This window comes from Oryctolagus cuniculus, chromosome X (assembly GCF_051225735.1).
Source record: "Oryctolagus cuniculus isolate XC-2025 breed Fujian yellow rabbit chromosome X, ASM5122573v1, whole genome shotgun sequence".
NCBI classification, from domain to species: Eukaryota; Metazoa; Chordata; class Mammalia; order Lagomorpha; family Leporidae; genus Oryctolagus; species Oryctolagus cuniculus.
In genome coordinates, this window is record NC_142888.1 from 43,545,410 (window position 1) to 43,561,706 (window position 16,297).

General features: G+C 42.4%; 1 protein-coding gene across 4 annotated transcripts in view; it reads right to left on the reverse strand.

Annotated features, from left to right (window-relative positions):
• Positions 1–16,297, reverse strand: part of ARHGEF9 (Cdc42 guanine nucleotide exchange factor 9) — a 407,314-nt gene that overhangs the window by 280,767 nt on the left and 110,250 nt on the right. For all 4 annotated transcript variants that reach the window (XM_008272701.5, XM_070067439.2, XM_051827736.3 and 1 more), the window contains 2 exons: positions 9,108–9,252; positions 3,005–3,099 (listed from right to left, as the gene is read on the reverse strand). In XM_008272701.5, coding sequence (XP_008270923.1) covers positions 3,005–3,099; positions 9,108–9,252 — 240 coding nt within the window. The remainder of the gene's footprint in view (positions 1–3,004; positions 3,100–9,107; positions 9,253–16,297) is intronic.

Below are 16,297 nucleotides of genomic sequence, written 5' to 3' on the forward strand. Positions count from 1 at the left end.
ATAGATATGCACATTTATTCTATGTCTGTTAACACTTTTTTACTACAATCATTTAAAAATTTTTTCTTTGGAAAATATTTTCTCAGTCTAGCTTTGGGGAAAAGAGCAGAGTGACTAATTTTAACTTCTAGGGGAAAATTTGGCCAGATTTTGATAGGTGACACATGAGAGTTGTGAAAGAGAAAAGAAACAACTGATGGGGAGCCAAAAACAGCAGTAGTCTTCCGTCAGAGTGTTAGGGGTCTGGTGCTGGTCTTGCATCAAAGATGTCCCCTCCAGAGCTTCCTGACTTTGTAAGGCGGATCACTGCCATAACAGGTTTCCCTGCCTGAGATTATCAGCTGATGCCCCACCTGACAAGGACAAGATCAGCTAAGGTGGAGTCCTATAACAGGCAGGAAATATTAGAGGTGATGGAGGCAGAATATGACAAGACGTATATGCTTGGTGACCTACTGCAGATACCCTGCCAATCTTCCCCAAGTGAGAATATGGAATTGGTTTTAGGTCACTGGGTTTAGGGTCACAAGAAAATCCATCTTGATCCAGTTATCAACTTGCTTTTATTTTAAAGGCTTATTTATTTGAAAGGCAGAGTTACAGACACAAAGAGAGGGAGGCAGAGAGCAAGCGAGAAAGAGGAAGAGAGAGATCTTCCATCTGCTGGTTCATTCCCCAAATGGCTGCAATGGACAGGGCCGGGCCAGGCCAAAACCAGGAGACAGAGCTTTATCCAGGTCTCCCATGTATGTGGCAAGGGCCCAAGAACTTGGACCGTCTTCTGCTGTTTTACCAAGCCATTAACATGGATTGGAAGTGGAGCAACCTGGACATGAATCCATGCTCATGTCGTATGCCAGTGTTGCAGGTGATAAGTTTACCCATTATGCCACAATGCTAACCCTCCACTCCAAGTTGCTTTTTAACATTGAGAAAGTCCTATCTTTCCTTCCAGCTTCATTTACTCATCATAAAAATTAACATAACAGTATCTCCAGGGTAACTGTGAGAATTAAGTATCATTATATGTGTGAATTTGCTCTCTTACCTATAAGGTATACTGTGTACATGTAAGGTATCTCCTAACGCTGATAATAGCAAGGCAAGCTTGAAATGAGTGCTCCCAGGGTCAGAAAGAGGGTATCTTTCCCAGTCCTGTAGTATCTGCCATCTGATCAGGCCACCTCTTTTCCAACTATTACACCCTTCACACCCTTATGAAATATTGAGTATTACAGCCTACCATATAGCTAGATTCTGTTTTAACTTATCTTGGATTAATCCCTTGAAAAATTGTTTTGCTCCCAATTCAAGATTACCCAGGGTAATGAAAGATCTAGTCCTGCCTTTTTATTTTCAATTATAAAGAGAATTCAGGTCCTGGCTCTTAGTAGCAGGGTGACATTGGGTAAGTCATGCACCTTCTGTGAGTTTCTAAGTTTTCATCTACAAAACAGGGATATTAAGTGACACCACTGCCATGAGAGCAAATGAAACACTAAATTTAAAAATATTTTGTAAAATGTTATGGATATATGTCATTATTATGACTCATAAGAGACCCAAAGGCTGACAAAGGCTGCAAAATGGTTCCTAAAGTACATCAAGTCCTTGAATGCCATGGAGTTCCTCAAGGCTTTCCTGGTGAATCCAACCACTCCCCTACACCACTGGGCCAGGATATTTCATCTTGCCAGAACCACCATACATGGATTTTAATATCTTGGAGCCTTACAAAGGTTGGCTTCCTATCACATATGACTAACTACTGTCTGTGAGCACACATCAATTTTTGGTTAGGAGGAAAATGATATTTTGTTCTCTGAATAAGGAAAGGCCCAGCACAGATACAAGGCCCAAATGAAAACAGGCATCCAAACCTGCCTATTGATCACCATTGCCTCAGGAGAAATGGATCAGCCTCAGTCTGGACCAAGAAACCAAGTGGGCAACTGAACAGGGCCAGGGAATGAGAAAAAGCAAACCAATTACCAACTGCCTTTTCCTGCGAGCCTCACATTGCAATTCTCAAACTATAAAACAAAACCACAAAGCCTCAACCTCGTTACACATATTTCCAGTCAAGAATCTCCAAGTGGTGACTGTCATGGAGCAGGTCTAACACGTAGTGACAAGAAGCCTATTTCTAAGTGGGAATATTCAAATTGGAGGGCAGTGGTTAGTGAAAGCTAAGCCGCTAGTCCAGATATCTCAGGGTTGCATTCTCAGCTATCATTTCTCACCAGGGTTTACCTAAACACACTTGCTCCCAGGTAAACTGACTGTACTGAAACACAGACACACTGAAAGACAGACATATGTACACACTCTCAAACAAAAACATGAAAATGGACAGGTTCACAGAGCCAAGCCCATACAAAAAGGTCCATATGTCAAAACGCCCAGAAACATTTGGACAAAAGGGCAGACAGATATGCATGTGTTCAGAGACACAAGAAAACCACTCTCACAAAGGTCAATATAAGTGCACAACAGTCATGGATATGAAGACACAGAGGTAAAGAAACCTGCTAACACTGAACCCCTAAGCAGCAGTTTATTAAATCTTTATTTATGAAGCAACTTCTCCAAGGAAATGCCTATAAATATGTCGCCAGTTAGCACTGAAGATGATCATGAACTCAGAGGATGTAATAAAGGATGTAATAAAAACAAACCAAAGTACCCAGGGTTTAAAAATCTCACAGCTCCCCCATCTGCCATGGCAAAGGCAGCCAAAGAACGGCGGCAGCAAGCTGCATGGAAACCATAAAAAATCCCTGATTTATCTTATTTAAAAACTAACCTCAGGGGAAAAAAAGGTTAATGCTCCCAACTTTTATGTAGCAATAAAATAGCTCCAAAACCCGTCTAAAAATTGCTTCCATTCCAAATGCTGGAAGTGCCAACACTTGCAATATGTCTATGGAAAGGAAAACTCAGAGGAGATAAATAGTGCTTCAGGAATGGCAATTTCCAAAGGAATTAAGAAAAACGGTCTTACTTCATTAACTGGCTTGTTTCCTGGTCCCTGGAGCTTCCAGTATCCACCAATATTCTTGCGGCTTTCTAGTGTCTTTGAACCCTGGTTCAAGTTACCTGTGGTGAGAGAATACCCTTTAGGTTGAGTCCAGACTTCAGTTCTCTCTGGGGAGGTGCAGATGCTGGTCAACTTGGTCTACCTTTTGGAATCACCAGGATGGAGGTGGGTAGGAGACAAAAGGGGAGGGTAAACTCATGTAAGGCTTGCAATCCAGGGAAAGAACAATGAGATTAGTCAAGAAGAAATTGAAAACCACTGTCTTAAGTACTCTAGTCCTTCCTGTATTTCTCAGGGAATTTCTTGGGAAAAGAAGAACCTCAGGTTCTTATCTGGAGTTGCAAACTAACAATTTCAGGTTTGACAGTTCTCTGGTACTTGACATTTTACACATAGACAGCACGTTAATTAAAATACACAAACACTGTCAAACCCACGTTTCCACAAACATCTCTAATATCTTGCCCCATTCAACATTTTACCAGAATGACAAATTTCACATTTTTATCGCTTTCGGTAACCCACTCCTTAAGAGGAAACGAGCAGTAGATATGTCCAAAAACCAAGTAGTAGTAGGAGAAACCAAGCATGTATCTAATCAGAACCAATTAATAAGTGAAATTAGTGTTTTCAGATCAGCCAAACAGTACTGCCTCCATTTCTAAGATGAGGATGCTAAGGTTCATAGCAGGAAAATGAGTGGAACTGACTACATACAAGTATACACAGAAACTCAGCAATATAACTTGGGTCTCCCAACCCCTGGCTCAGTTATTACACAGTTAAATGGTACCATCACCACAGAAATATTCAGGTGATAGGTAAAAAATAGTCAAGTGACAGATAAAAATCAGTTTCTTCTTATCTACTGTGAAACCAGCGTCTTACTTAACATTGCTTCCAATAGCCCCAGGACTGTTCCCTCTAGTGGTGGTAGGTTCTTCTAGCTGCACCCTACAATCCTCTACAGAACTAAACCTACTTGAAGGAACAGTGCCTCACTGGGAAATTATATGATACTGGGAAAAAGGGGCTTCTGCGTCAGCTCAGCCTTAAGTGGTTTAAGCAAAGCTCAGACAATGTGTGGAGCAGCATGTGTATGAATATGCCTGCAGTGGGGTTGTTCTGAGATTTTGGTTCTTGTAAGCAGAAGAATCCACCACCCACTCATTTGGAAAACAGATCTTTAATCCCAATGTTGGCATCAACAGATATTTACAGACTAATACTAAGCAAGGGACTGGAGAGGTAGAAGACATATTCCTTTCTCTAATCTGTTTATTGTTATTGCCATTATTATTATAATTCTCATCTAGTTGTATAGTACCTCAGAGCTTATAAAGCACTTCGATGCTTGTTAGACCTTCAGGGACTTACAGAATTACATATGAGGTCCAAATTATTACCCAATGTTTACAGATGAGAAAACAGGTTCAGGGAGTTAAAGTAACTTATTCTAGGTCACACAGGTAATAAATGGCAGAGCCACTATTCAAATCTAAGAAAGTCTGGCTTCAAAACTGGTCCTTCCCAGTTTTTAAATCCAACTGGAAATTGATCCCTGTTAAAAATAAGAGTGGGAATAAGAGAGGGAGGAGATGTACAGTTCGGCACACACTCACTCGGACTTACCCCTAAGGGTAAAGCTAGAAACATGCCATGGGACTCCAAATCCCATTAAGTTGGCAGGTTCCAATGCCATATTACTAGTTAAAGTGATCAATTTAAGTTCATAATTGATCATAAAGATAGCATTAAGTGTCAAAAGGGATCACATACATAAGACCAGTGTCTGCTAATTATAACTGATAGAATTAAAAAGGAGACTAACGATCCAACATGGGAAGTGGGATACACAGCAGACTCATAGAATGGCAAATGCCCTAAACAGCACTCTGGCCTCAGAATCAGCCCTTAAAGCATTCGGATCTGGCTAAAAAGCCCATGAGAATTTCTCAGGCATGGAAAGCCAAGACACTGTGGCAACAAATGACGTAAATGAAAGATCTCTGTAAGTGAGATTCCAGTGAAAGAACAGGCCATCAAATTAGGAGGTACCATTCTCTGAAGTGAGAGAACTTCCACTTTTAATATGGTCTTGTCTAAATAAGGCCGGATTTTGTGAACTCAAAAGGCTTTCATAGCCTTGACAGCTCATGACAGGAGCCCCAGGTGATCACTGACGCCATAAACAAGAATGTCAATTGTTAAATCAACAACAGGAGTCACTGTGCACTTACTTCCCACGTAGGATCTCTGTCCTTAATGTGTTTTACTATGAGAATTAATGGTAAAAATAGTCTTTAACAGTTCTTTATACTTTGTGTGTCTGTGTTGGTGCAAACTGTTGACATCTTTACTTAGTATATACTAAATTGATCTTCTGTATATAATTAAAATGAATCTTTATGAAGAATGGGATGGGAGAGGGTGAGGGAGATGGGATGATTTGTGGGTGGGAGGGAGGTTATGGAGGGAAGAGCCGCTATAATCCAAAAGTTGTACTTTCCAAATTTATATTTATTAAATAAAAGTTTTCTAAAAAAAATCAAAAGTGGTCCTTCCCAACAAAAAGTTGTCAAAAAACAAACTCCACTGACTTTCTAATTTTCTGCAATAAATGTTTGTTGAATGAGCAAGCAAGTGCATGAATCAATGAATAACAAGCAACCCATGTACTAGGGCAGATTCAAGTTGGGTCCTACAGTGATGTGTGCATGTGGAAAAAACTCCTGCACATACAGAATCAGTGGAGGGCAGTTGAGAGAAAAAGAAACCTACCATCACTGAGCATTCCTGTGTGCCAGGTTCTGTGCTGGGGATACTGTTTCATTCATTCCTCACAACAACCCAGTGAGTTAGATGTTATTGAGCATTTCAGTCCTCAGATAAGGAAAATGAGTTCCAGAGAGGTTATACAACTTTCCCATAGTGGTAGAGCAAAAATTTAAAGCTGAGTCTGTCCAACTCCAATGTTTATTATCTTTCCATGGTATTGGTCTGCTCTGAAAACATCCAGGTTAGAGACAAAGACGGAGGAACTAGAAGGAATGTGTTTGACAGAAAATGGAACGACAATAATTGAGTAGTAGAAAATGATCTGATTTACAATTTGGGACATGCTCAAGCTGACTTGCCCCAAATGGTAGAGTTAGAAACATACCAGGGGATTCCAATTCAATCCCATCAAGGTGGCATATATCAATGCCATCTCACTAGTCCAAGTGATCAATTTCAGTTCACAATTGATCATAATGAAAGGACTAAGAGTCAAAGGGATCACATAAACAAGTCTAGTGCCTGCTAATACTAACCGATAGAATAAATAAAGGGGAGAGTGATCCAACAGGGGAAGCGGGATACACAGCAGACTCATAGAATGGCAGATGTCCTAAACAGCACTCTGGCCTCAGAATCAGCCCTAAAGGCATTCGGATCTGGCTGAAAAGCCCATGAGAGTATTTCAGGCATGGAAAGCCAAGACACTCTGGGGGAAAAAAAAAAAACCTAAATGAAAGATCTCCGTGAGTGAGATCCAAGTGGAAAGAACAGGTCTTCAAAGAAGGAGGTACCTTTCTCTGAAGGGAGGAGAGAACTTCCACTTTGACTATGACCCTGTCTAAATAAGATAAGAGTCGGAGAACTCAAAAGGCTTCCATAGCCTTGGAAACTCATGACTGGAGCATAGGGAGATTACTGATGCCATAAACAGGAGTGTCAATTTGTTAAGTCAACAACAGGAGTCACTGTGCACTTACTCCTCATGTAGGATCTCTGTCCTTAATGTGCTGTACATTGAGATTTAATGCTATAACGAGTACTCAAACAATATATTTCACTTTGTGTTTCTATGGGGGTGCAAACTGTTGAAATCTTTACTTAATGTATACTAAACTGATCTTCTGTATGTATAGAAAATTGAAAATGAATCTTGATATGAATGGAAGGGGAGAAAGAGTGGGAAAGGGGAGGGTTGTGGGTGGGAAGGAATTCATGGGGGGGGAGCCAATGTAGTCCATAAGCTGTACTTTGGAAATTTATATTCATTAAATAAAAGTTTAAAAAAAGAAAATGATCTGAAATCCTTTGGGTCCTGAGTAAGATAGAGGCAAAACAGATACTAATCATGATCAGAATACAGTCCTTGGATCCCATTGCCAGCAGGGTCACAGACAAAAAGAGAAGCCGATGACAACTCGTTTCCCAAATGGGGTCCTGATGTCATTTGCTTTCCCAGGGATATTTTTAGCACCAAGTGTTTGTGTGGGACCTTGAGATGCAGAATTGCAATGTGGGAGCCACTTATATCCCAGAGGTGAGAGTGCCTGCTGAGGTGATGGCAGGGCTTGAGTCAATCTCAGGGGTAAATTTTCCCACCCATGGCCTATAAATAATGAGAGAGAAGTCCGTACGGTAAGGTTTATTAACCATCTCTGTCATCTGCTTCCGACAATCAGGAGGCTGATGGGGGTGTAGGTAACCTGATGCACTTAGCAGTAGGGCAGCAGCTACTCAAAAGTTTGTAAATTGCCAGGGGTGGGTCCAGTTCCTAAGACAGAGGGTGGGAGGAAAGGAAGAGCTGGGATCTGATACCTTGTATTAGACTCCCTGGTCTGACTTCTTAGGGAACTATGTGAGAGTACCTTAGGCAGGGGACTCAGAAATTGATAGGCATCTCTTGTCGTCTTGATAGCTTGTTATACTCATCACTTAACAGTCTCTTTAAGGAACATATGGATGGCAACTTCCCTGCAGGTGAACTTGTATGGAACCAGAGGCTTGGCATCCCAACATTTTGGTGAAGAACTGAAGTAAAATTGCATTCTAGAATGTTGAAAAGTCAGGAAGTTGAAGCCCTCAGACTTAACTCTGCCATGAATGCCTTGTGTGACCTTGGATAGGTTCCTATTCCTTCTGAGCCTGTTACCCCATCCATAAAAACAAGACAATTCAATCTCTAATGAAGGATTAGCTCCCTATCTTCAAAATTCTTTAGATTTGCCTTTTACTATCTCCACAGTTTCTGAGGATTACTGACAGAAATGATGGTACAGAAGACCCAGGCAGGTGATTTCTTTGGTTCTTTCTGGAATGCTGGAAAGGAATCACAAAGTTGAAAACAAGCTCTTAGTTAAAGCATCCCACATGTCCCACACGTAGAGTAATGACAACAAAGGAAGAAACAGAAGGAGCCAGTCCAGAGCAGCTATAAATCTTTGAAGCTGAGGGAACCTTGGGGCATGAGGAAGTAGAACCAGAGCTACCAGAACATTTAAAGATAAAAGACAAACTTAGAAAGGAATATTATGAGGTATTAAGCATCCTCATCATTCCTACAAATTGCTTTGCTCTAAGGACTGAGAGTGGAATCTAGGGGCTGTTGAGGGTGCAGCCTGGGGATCCAGGAGCATGGATTCTCCTCAATTGCAGCAAAAGATGGAGCTTTGCTTGTGCATCACAGCAATCTGTCAGGCAGGGCTAGTGGACTGAGTCTGAAAGGGCACACTCTGAAGCTCTGGGAGATAATTGATGTTTGGAGGGAAAAGTCTCTTGATACTGAGTTAACTGAAAGCTGCCCCAAGCCTTGAGGAGTTTTCCATGGTCAGCGGTCGGTGAAGGTGGAGAAGGACCCACAGAGAGTAAGTCTAGGTAAGATGCAAGAGAGGCAAGACAAGGATGATCCCCTAAGTGTGGGAAATACACGACGGCTCACTTTTAGGATGGCAGGGTATATATAAGAGCACTGTGAAGAATGGAGAGAGAATGAGGCCTGGAAAGTACTAGGTAGAGATGGCCAGTGGGGGTGGGGTGGCAGGGGGGAGGTGACAAACTGGCTTTGGGAAGAATGGGATATCTTAATTAAAGCCCCCCCCAATATGGACATACTTGCATTTTCAAAGATAATGAAAGGGGCACTCCATACCAAGCCATTGCTAATGGTGGGATTTTCAGGATATCAATGAGAATCAGTACTGGCAGGCGGAGGAGGGTAAATGTCAGTAGTCTGTCTTTGCATGAGGCCTGCTTGGCATTTCCTGCCACAGAAACCAGGGCACAAAAGGCTTACCAGTGCAAAATATCATGGGTCTCCTCCAGCCTATTTGGTCTAGCTCCAGAGGGATACTCTGTGAGATGGGCAAAGAGTAGCATTTTTCGAGGAGGATTTTGAGTGGTGGAGTCCTAGGTGGTGGTTCTGCTGGAGGAAAGAAAACCTGCAAAGAAAACCAACCAGGATTAGTTACTCCATAGAAGTGGAGACCAGGCCAATAACTGGCTTAGACAGCAGAGCTTCCAATTTGAAACATCATCTAATCCAGTACCCACATCCAAGTAGGTTTAACACATGTCATCAATAAATGGAAGCAAAGATACAAAAGCCTAAAGGAAATGAGACAGTGAAGCAAATGTAAAGCAGACAACTGATTTAAAGAAGACAGTATCTACTTGTTTATCCTTTCTAAGGTATATTTTCTCATGTGTTTATTTTTGTTTAGAAAAACCCACTTTACTTATTTATTTGAGAGAGGAGAGAGAAAAATGTTTCTATCCACTGGTTCACCTCTCACATGCCCTCAACAGCTAGGGCTAAGCCAGGACAAGGCCAGGAGCCAGGAACTCCATCTGTTTATCTCACATGGGTGACAGGGACCCAAGTACTTGAACCATCTGCTGCTGCCTCCCAGGGTACACATGAGCAGAATGCTGGATTGGAAGCAAAGCCAGGACATGAATCCAGGGATTCCATTATGAAAGGCAAGTGTCCCAAGTGGCATCTTAACCACTCTACTATATGCCCAGCCCAACATGTGTTTATTTAAACTGGGATGCAGGGAGTAAAGATTCTGCATTTGCTGGACTTTAATCTTTATTCAGTGTGAGCCATGGGGCAAATTATTTCACCTCCCTGAGTTTCAATTTCTTCCTCTACATAGAAGAGATAGCAAGAGTTACCCACCTTTCAGAGTTACTAGGGTAAATGAGATCAACACATAATAAAGTATTTCTTGAAAGTGGGAGAGGGAGAGACTGTGCTGTGGCATAGCAGCTAAAACCACTACCTGCAGCACCAGCATCCCATATGGATGCCGGTACAAGACCTGGCTGCTCTACTTCCAATCCAGCTCCCTGTTAATGCACCTGGGAAAGCAGCAGAAAATGGCCTGAGTCCTTGGACCCCTGTGCCCATGTGGGAGACCCAGATGAAGCTCTTAGCTTCAGCCTGTCCCAGTCCTGACTGTTGTGTCCATTTGGGGAATGAACCAACAGATGGAAGATATCTCCCTCTCCCTTTCTGTGTATCCTTCTCTGTAATGCTGACTTTCAAATAAATAAATATTTTTTAAAGTGTGTGTGTGTGTGTGTGTGTGTGTGTATGAGAGAGAGAAGGAGAGAGAGAGAGAGGGAGAAAGAGAGAGGCAGAGAAACCCCCCTCTTGCCAAAAGCACATTTCAGCTAAGACTAAATTCAAATTCTCCCCTTTGACATCAATATGGTCTAAGTTGTTTTCATTCCATACCCTTTTCTTTTACAAAATCCTGACTTACAAGTGGAAAAAGAGGAAACAAGCTATTATCTGTGGAATCTCTTTGGAGCATGTGGAATGTATATGTGTTAGACACTCTGTTGGGGATATCTGTGGGGAGCAACTCGGACTAGACTAAGTTACTGGAATTAAGACTTACTCTATGCATCTGCTCTCCCACAATATGGCGCTGGGAGAGGAGAAAACAGCTTCTACGCAGCTGCCTCTTGCCAACTTGAGTGATGACCTCCAGGAGCTGATCCTGCTCCTGATTGGAGGAGAGCAGCATGCTTGGCGTGTGGGCAGCCGAGTTGGGATTGGCGGAGGAGGACTATAAAGGAGGAGAGAGACAGCATGCACCAGGAACATCTAAGGGGAACATCTGAGGGAACACCTGTGCAGCCCCCGAGAGAGCCGGCCGGCGGTGTGCCGCTCCCCTGCGGAAGTGGGGAATGTGGCAGGGGGAACCGCCCTTCCACGGAGGTGGAAGGGACAGTAGCCAACCCGGGAAGAACCAGCAGCAAACCCGGGGAGGGCCGAGCAGACAAAAGAACAGTGCAGGGTCCTGTGTCATTCCTCCACGAAGAGGGGGAGCGACATAATGGTGCCGTGACTCGGATATGAAGCCTAGGCAGGGTTTAGTGTCGTTCCTCCACGAAGAGGGGGAGCGACAATATCTATGCATGCTGTCTCATTCATTCTTCACAACTACAACTAAGGTATATGGTAGCCCATTTTCCAGTAAAGAAACTAGAGCTCAAAAAGGAAAAATGAGTTATCTACCAATAAATAATAAGTCTATCTGGTTACATGTTACCTTTCTTGGACAAGATGAAAATACCTCCTCTGCCCCTATGTCCTTCAAATTACTCTTCAATCTTACTAACACAGTACAGGTTTCTTCCATCTATATCATTCCTTCATAGGAAGACTGAATGTGGGGAGCACTTCAGTTTGGATGACCCTGGGAAGGGTCTCTGCCTAGTTACTAACCTAATTTCCAAGGGCAGAGATGAGATCCCATAGTCAATGAATCCTTATGAAGAGCAAGTCACCAGGTCATAATGAAAATTCAGTTTCATAAGGTATGAAACTGTACTATATCTGTACACATCCTAAGACATGGTCTCAATTTGAATTTTACCACTGTACCTGATCCTAACTTATATCCTGTGTCTTACTGACACATAAACTTTTTAAATAAAGATTTATTTTATTTATTTGAAAGGCAGAGTTACAGGGTCGGGGAGGCGGGGAGAAACACAGAGATGTTCCATCTGCTGGTTCACTCCCCAAATGATCATAACAGCCAGGCTGAGCCAGGCTGAAGCCAGGAACCAGGAGCTTCATCTGTGGGCAGGGGGTCCAAGGACTTGGGCAATCTTCCACTGCTTTCCCAGGTGCATTAGCAGGGAGCTGGATTGGAAGCAGATCAGCTGGGACTAGAACCCATGATCATATCGTATACTGATGTTGCAGGATGTGGCTTAACCTCCTAGGCTACAATGTCAGCCCCTGGAAATCTACTTTATAGGCCCTACAATCTAGTCTCCTCATTGTATGGATGTGGAAAAATCTGGGGCCCAGCAATGGAAGACACTGGGCCATTGAGCTATTTTGATTTTAAATAAAAGGTGAGTGATTACAGAATATGCTGTCAATCTCTGTGGTAAGACTGTCAGGATACTTGGCCAAAAATTCTCTTTCTTTTATATGATCTGAACATCTCCACTTCATTGATTATACACAAGACATGCAGTCTACCACCTTCAGTATCACTGTGGGGATTAGGGCCACCCTTCTTTGTGAAGATTAAAACAGACCTCCATATGAATTAACTAATCAGACTGCTTTCTAGAATATACTCACTACCAGAGCTATAGTTTGAGATGGAAGGTATATTACTTTTATATGACTACCATAACAAACCACTATAAATTTTGTGATTTAGAAGAAACAATTTGTTCTCTCTATTTTGGAGGCCAGAAGTCTGAAATCAGGAGCAGGGGCCATGCTCTTTCTGAAATCTCTGTGGAAAAATATTCCTTGTCTCATCCTAGCTCCTGATGGCTCCCAGCAATCCTTTACATTCATTGGCTTTCAGCTGCATCACTCCAATCACTGCTTTCATCACATGTTCTTACTCCCAGTGTCTTTGTGTCTATGTACAAACTTCCTTCTTCTTATAAAGACACCATTCACTGGATTAGGGACCACCCTAATCTTCTGACTTCCCCTCTTAAATTGATTACATCTGTAAAGACGCCCTTTCCAAATAAAGTCACATGCCAGGTACCAGAGGTTAGAACGTGAAAATATTTTTCAGGGGCAAGGGGCACAATTTTTAGCCAATACAGAAAGGCATAGCCTTTTAGAAACTTCAGCTTGGGGAGGTACCAACATTAAGCATCTTGAATCTTGGAGGACAGGGGGAGGCACCCAAGATCTAGAAAAGGGTAAGAAAAGAGAGGTGGAAGTAGTCATTTGAACTTTCACTAAGGCCCGTACTGAATTAAGGGTATGGTCTCTGTAGCTCCTACCATCATTAAAGAAACTTTACCTTGCTTCCCAAATTACAGCTCTTGTAATACTTACCTCATTATTTGGTGTATCCAGAAATATCTTGATGCAGTAGCCATTTTGAAGTATGGCCTTGAGGGTCTAGATAGCAAAACCTATAGCACAGGGACAACTTTGCTCATTCAGGGAGGTTCCTGCCCACTCTTCCATTGCATTCTTTCACAGGCCTCTAAGAAGGAGCTGAACCCACTCAGAGTGGATAGGAGCTAATGAAAGTGGGAGCAGAAGGAAGAGTGCAGCATGGCTGGAAATTTGATTTGCAAAACCTAACTACTGTTTCCTCCATAGCCCATTGGCTGTTTCGCCAGCTATGAAACGGGCAGCACCTAAGAGGCTGGGGAAATTGGGTTCCATAATTTTCAAGAGACTCCAGAACAGAGTGAGAGGTAGAATCTAGCACTGGTCTAAGTAAGGGCCAGGATCCTGGTATCTTGAGCCCATATCTATCACCTTAGATGTATCCTTAGACAAAGCTTAGCCCCCTTCATCTGCAAAATAATGATATGCTGGTTATCATAGATACTAGTAAAATCAAATGAGATAACAAGTAAAAGCACAAAGTATGCATTCAGTATATCTGCATTGTCTTTCTTCCCTAGGAAGGACACAGAGAAAACTTCCTATTTCTAGGTAATAAATGAAAGACACCAAGAATCAAAGTGGTTAACTGGTTTATCAGAAGTCACATACCTAGTAAAACAGAAGAGCCAGGACTTTAAAACTAGGATTTTTTTAGCCAAGACACTGTGGCAAAAAAAAAAAAAAAAATGACCTAAATGAAAGATCTCCTTGATTGAGATCCCAGTGGAAAATACAGGTCATCAAAGAAGGAGGTACCTTTCTCTGAAGGGAGGAGAGAATTTCCACTTTCACTATGACCTTGTCTAAATAAGATCAGAGTTGGCGAACTCAAAAGGCCTCCATAGCCTTGGCAACTCATGAGCCTAGGGTGACTACTGACACCATAAACAAGAGTGTCAATTTGTTAAGTCAACAACAGGAGTCACTGTGCACTTACTTCTCATGTAGGATCTCTGTCCTTAATGTGCTGTACATTGTGATTTAATGCTATAACTAGTACTCAAACAGTACTTTACACTTTGTGTTTCTGTGTGGGTGCAAACTGTTGAAAACTTTACTTAATATATGCTAAACTGATCTTCTGTATATAAAGAGAATTGAAAATTAATCTTGATGTGAATGAAAAGGGAGAGGGAGCGGGAGAGGGGAGGGTTGCGGGTGGGAGGGAAGTTATGGGGGGGGAACCACTGTAATCCATAAGCTGTACTTTGGAAATTTACATTCATTAAATAAAAGTTAAAAAAAAAGAAACTAGGATTTTTTTTTTACTCCAAATTCAATGCCCCCCCCCCCCACATACCATGCTTCCATTTCCTTGTCTATCATATGGGAATAGTGATATAATGATGCTAATGATCATTAGAGTAGTTCTGAAAAAAATCTATTTTTATGTGGGAAAGCATTCTGTAAAGTCCTATGCAGATCTAAGAAATTCTTAGCATTCTTCCCCTTCTTCCCTCAACCTGTATTCTACTCATTCACACCAAGATATTAGCTAATGGCAGTATTATTGAAGTATAGCCCCTTCCTGTGTCATGTACTTTCAATAACGAATGCACTTATTCCACAAGGACTCTTGGCCACCCACTGGTATAAGCACTTATAGGTATTTACTCATTACATCTTCACAACAGCCCTGTAAGGAAGATATTATTTTCATCTTCATTTTAAAAATAGTCCCTGACTCATAGGTTAGTCATGATGATGAAGTGAGTTCATATGTGTAAAATGATGAGAACAGTGCCTGGGCACATAATAAGCACTGTAAAATGTTAGCTATAATTATTAGTATTACTCCTCATTTTTGAAGCGCAGGGAGTAAAGCATGAAGTTTAAAGTCCCTATGGACCCTGATAAGGCCACATCCCCAGCCTCTGACATCATCCCCTTGAGGCCGCACTCTCTTCTAGGCTAAGACAGTAGTCCCAGGCTTGACCACAGCCAAATCTGGACCAAAGACGTCACAGTTTCAGGAGATGCTTAGCTCTGGAGGGTTGGAAGCCAGCCAAAGCCCACAGTTTCCCTGGGAAACACAGAAGAACCTATTCAGTTTACCAAGTTTTTTACTTCTATTTGCATATAATGATCCAAGGTGTGGCATTTGATACTTTAAAAGGCATTGTTCTCATATCTGTAACCTGAATTTAGCCTCACAACAGATTTGATATGTGCCTGAGGTGAGGATGAGATTTAAGGCTGCTAAAACCTAATGGGATGATAAGATTTGTGGCAACACCAAGACCGGAACTCTCAGGTCCCACGTGCCTCTCAGTTTTTGTACATTGGGGTAAATCCCTTCCCTTCCCTAGGATTCAGTGTCCTCATCATCTGTAAAATGAAATAATTGGAGGAGATGGTCAACAAGACCCCAGATTTACATTGATATCCTATGACATTCAGCTTTTCCACTGCATTTTGCTTTTTTCCCTGGTCCCTAGTCCACATCTGGGCTGGTATTTTTTTTTTTATTTGACAGATAGAGTTAGACAGTGAGAGAGAGAAACACAGAGAAAGTTCTTTCTTCCATTGGTTCACTCCCCAAATGGCCGCCACGGCTGGTGCTGTGCTGATCCGAAGCCAGGAGCCAGGTGTTTCCTCCCGGTCTCCCATGCAGGTGCAGGGACCCAAGCACTTGGGCCATCCTCCACTGCCCTCCCGGGCCACAGCAGAGAGCTGGACTGCAAGAGGAGCAACCGGGACTAGAACCCGGTGCCCATATGGGATGCCGGCACCGCAGGCGGAGGATTAACCAAGTGAGCCTTGAAGCTGGCCCCTGGGCTGGTATTTAATACTCCAAGTAAAGTTAGCCAGCATTTCTGTGAAACTAGAAAAGGGCACAGGAAGCTTGCAGAGGAAAGCCATTAGGAAATGAGTCACCAGGCAGAAAGGAGGCAACCAGTCTCCTATGAGATAATTACAGGTTTAGAATAGAGAACTAGAGTAGGTGAGTAGATCTTTAGAGACTGTCTGATCCAAATTTCCATGATTCAGATGAAGGAACTGAGACCCACAGAGAGGAGGGAACCAGCTTGGGGTCACAAAGCCAGTCAAAGGCAGAAATAAAACTATAGCCC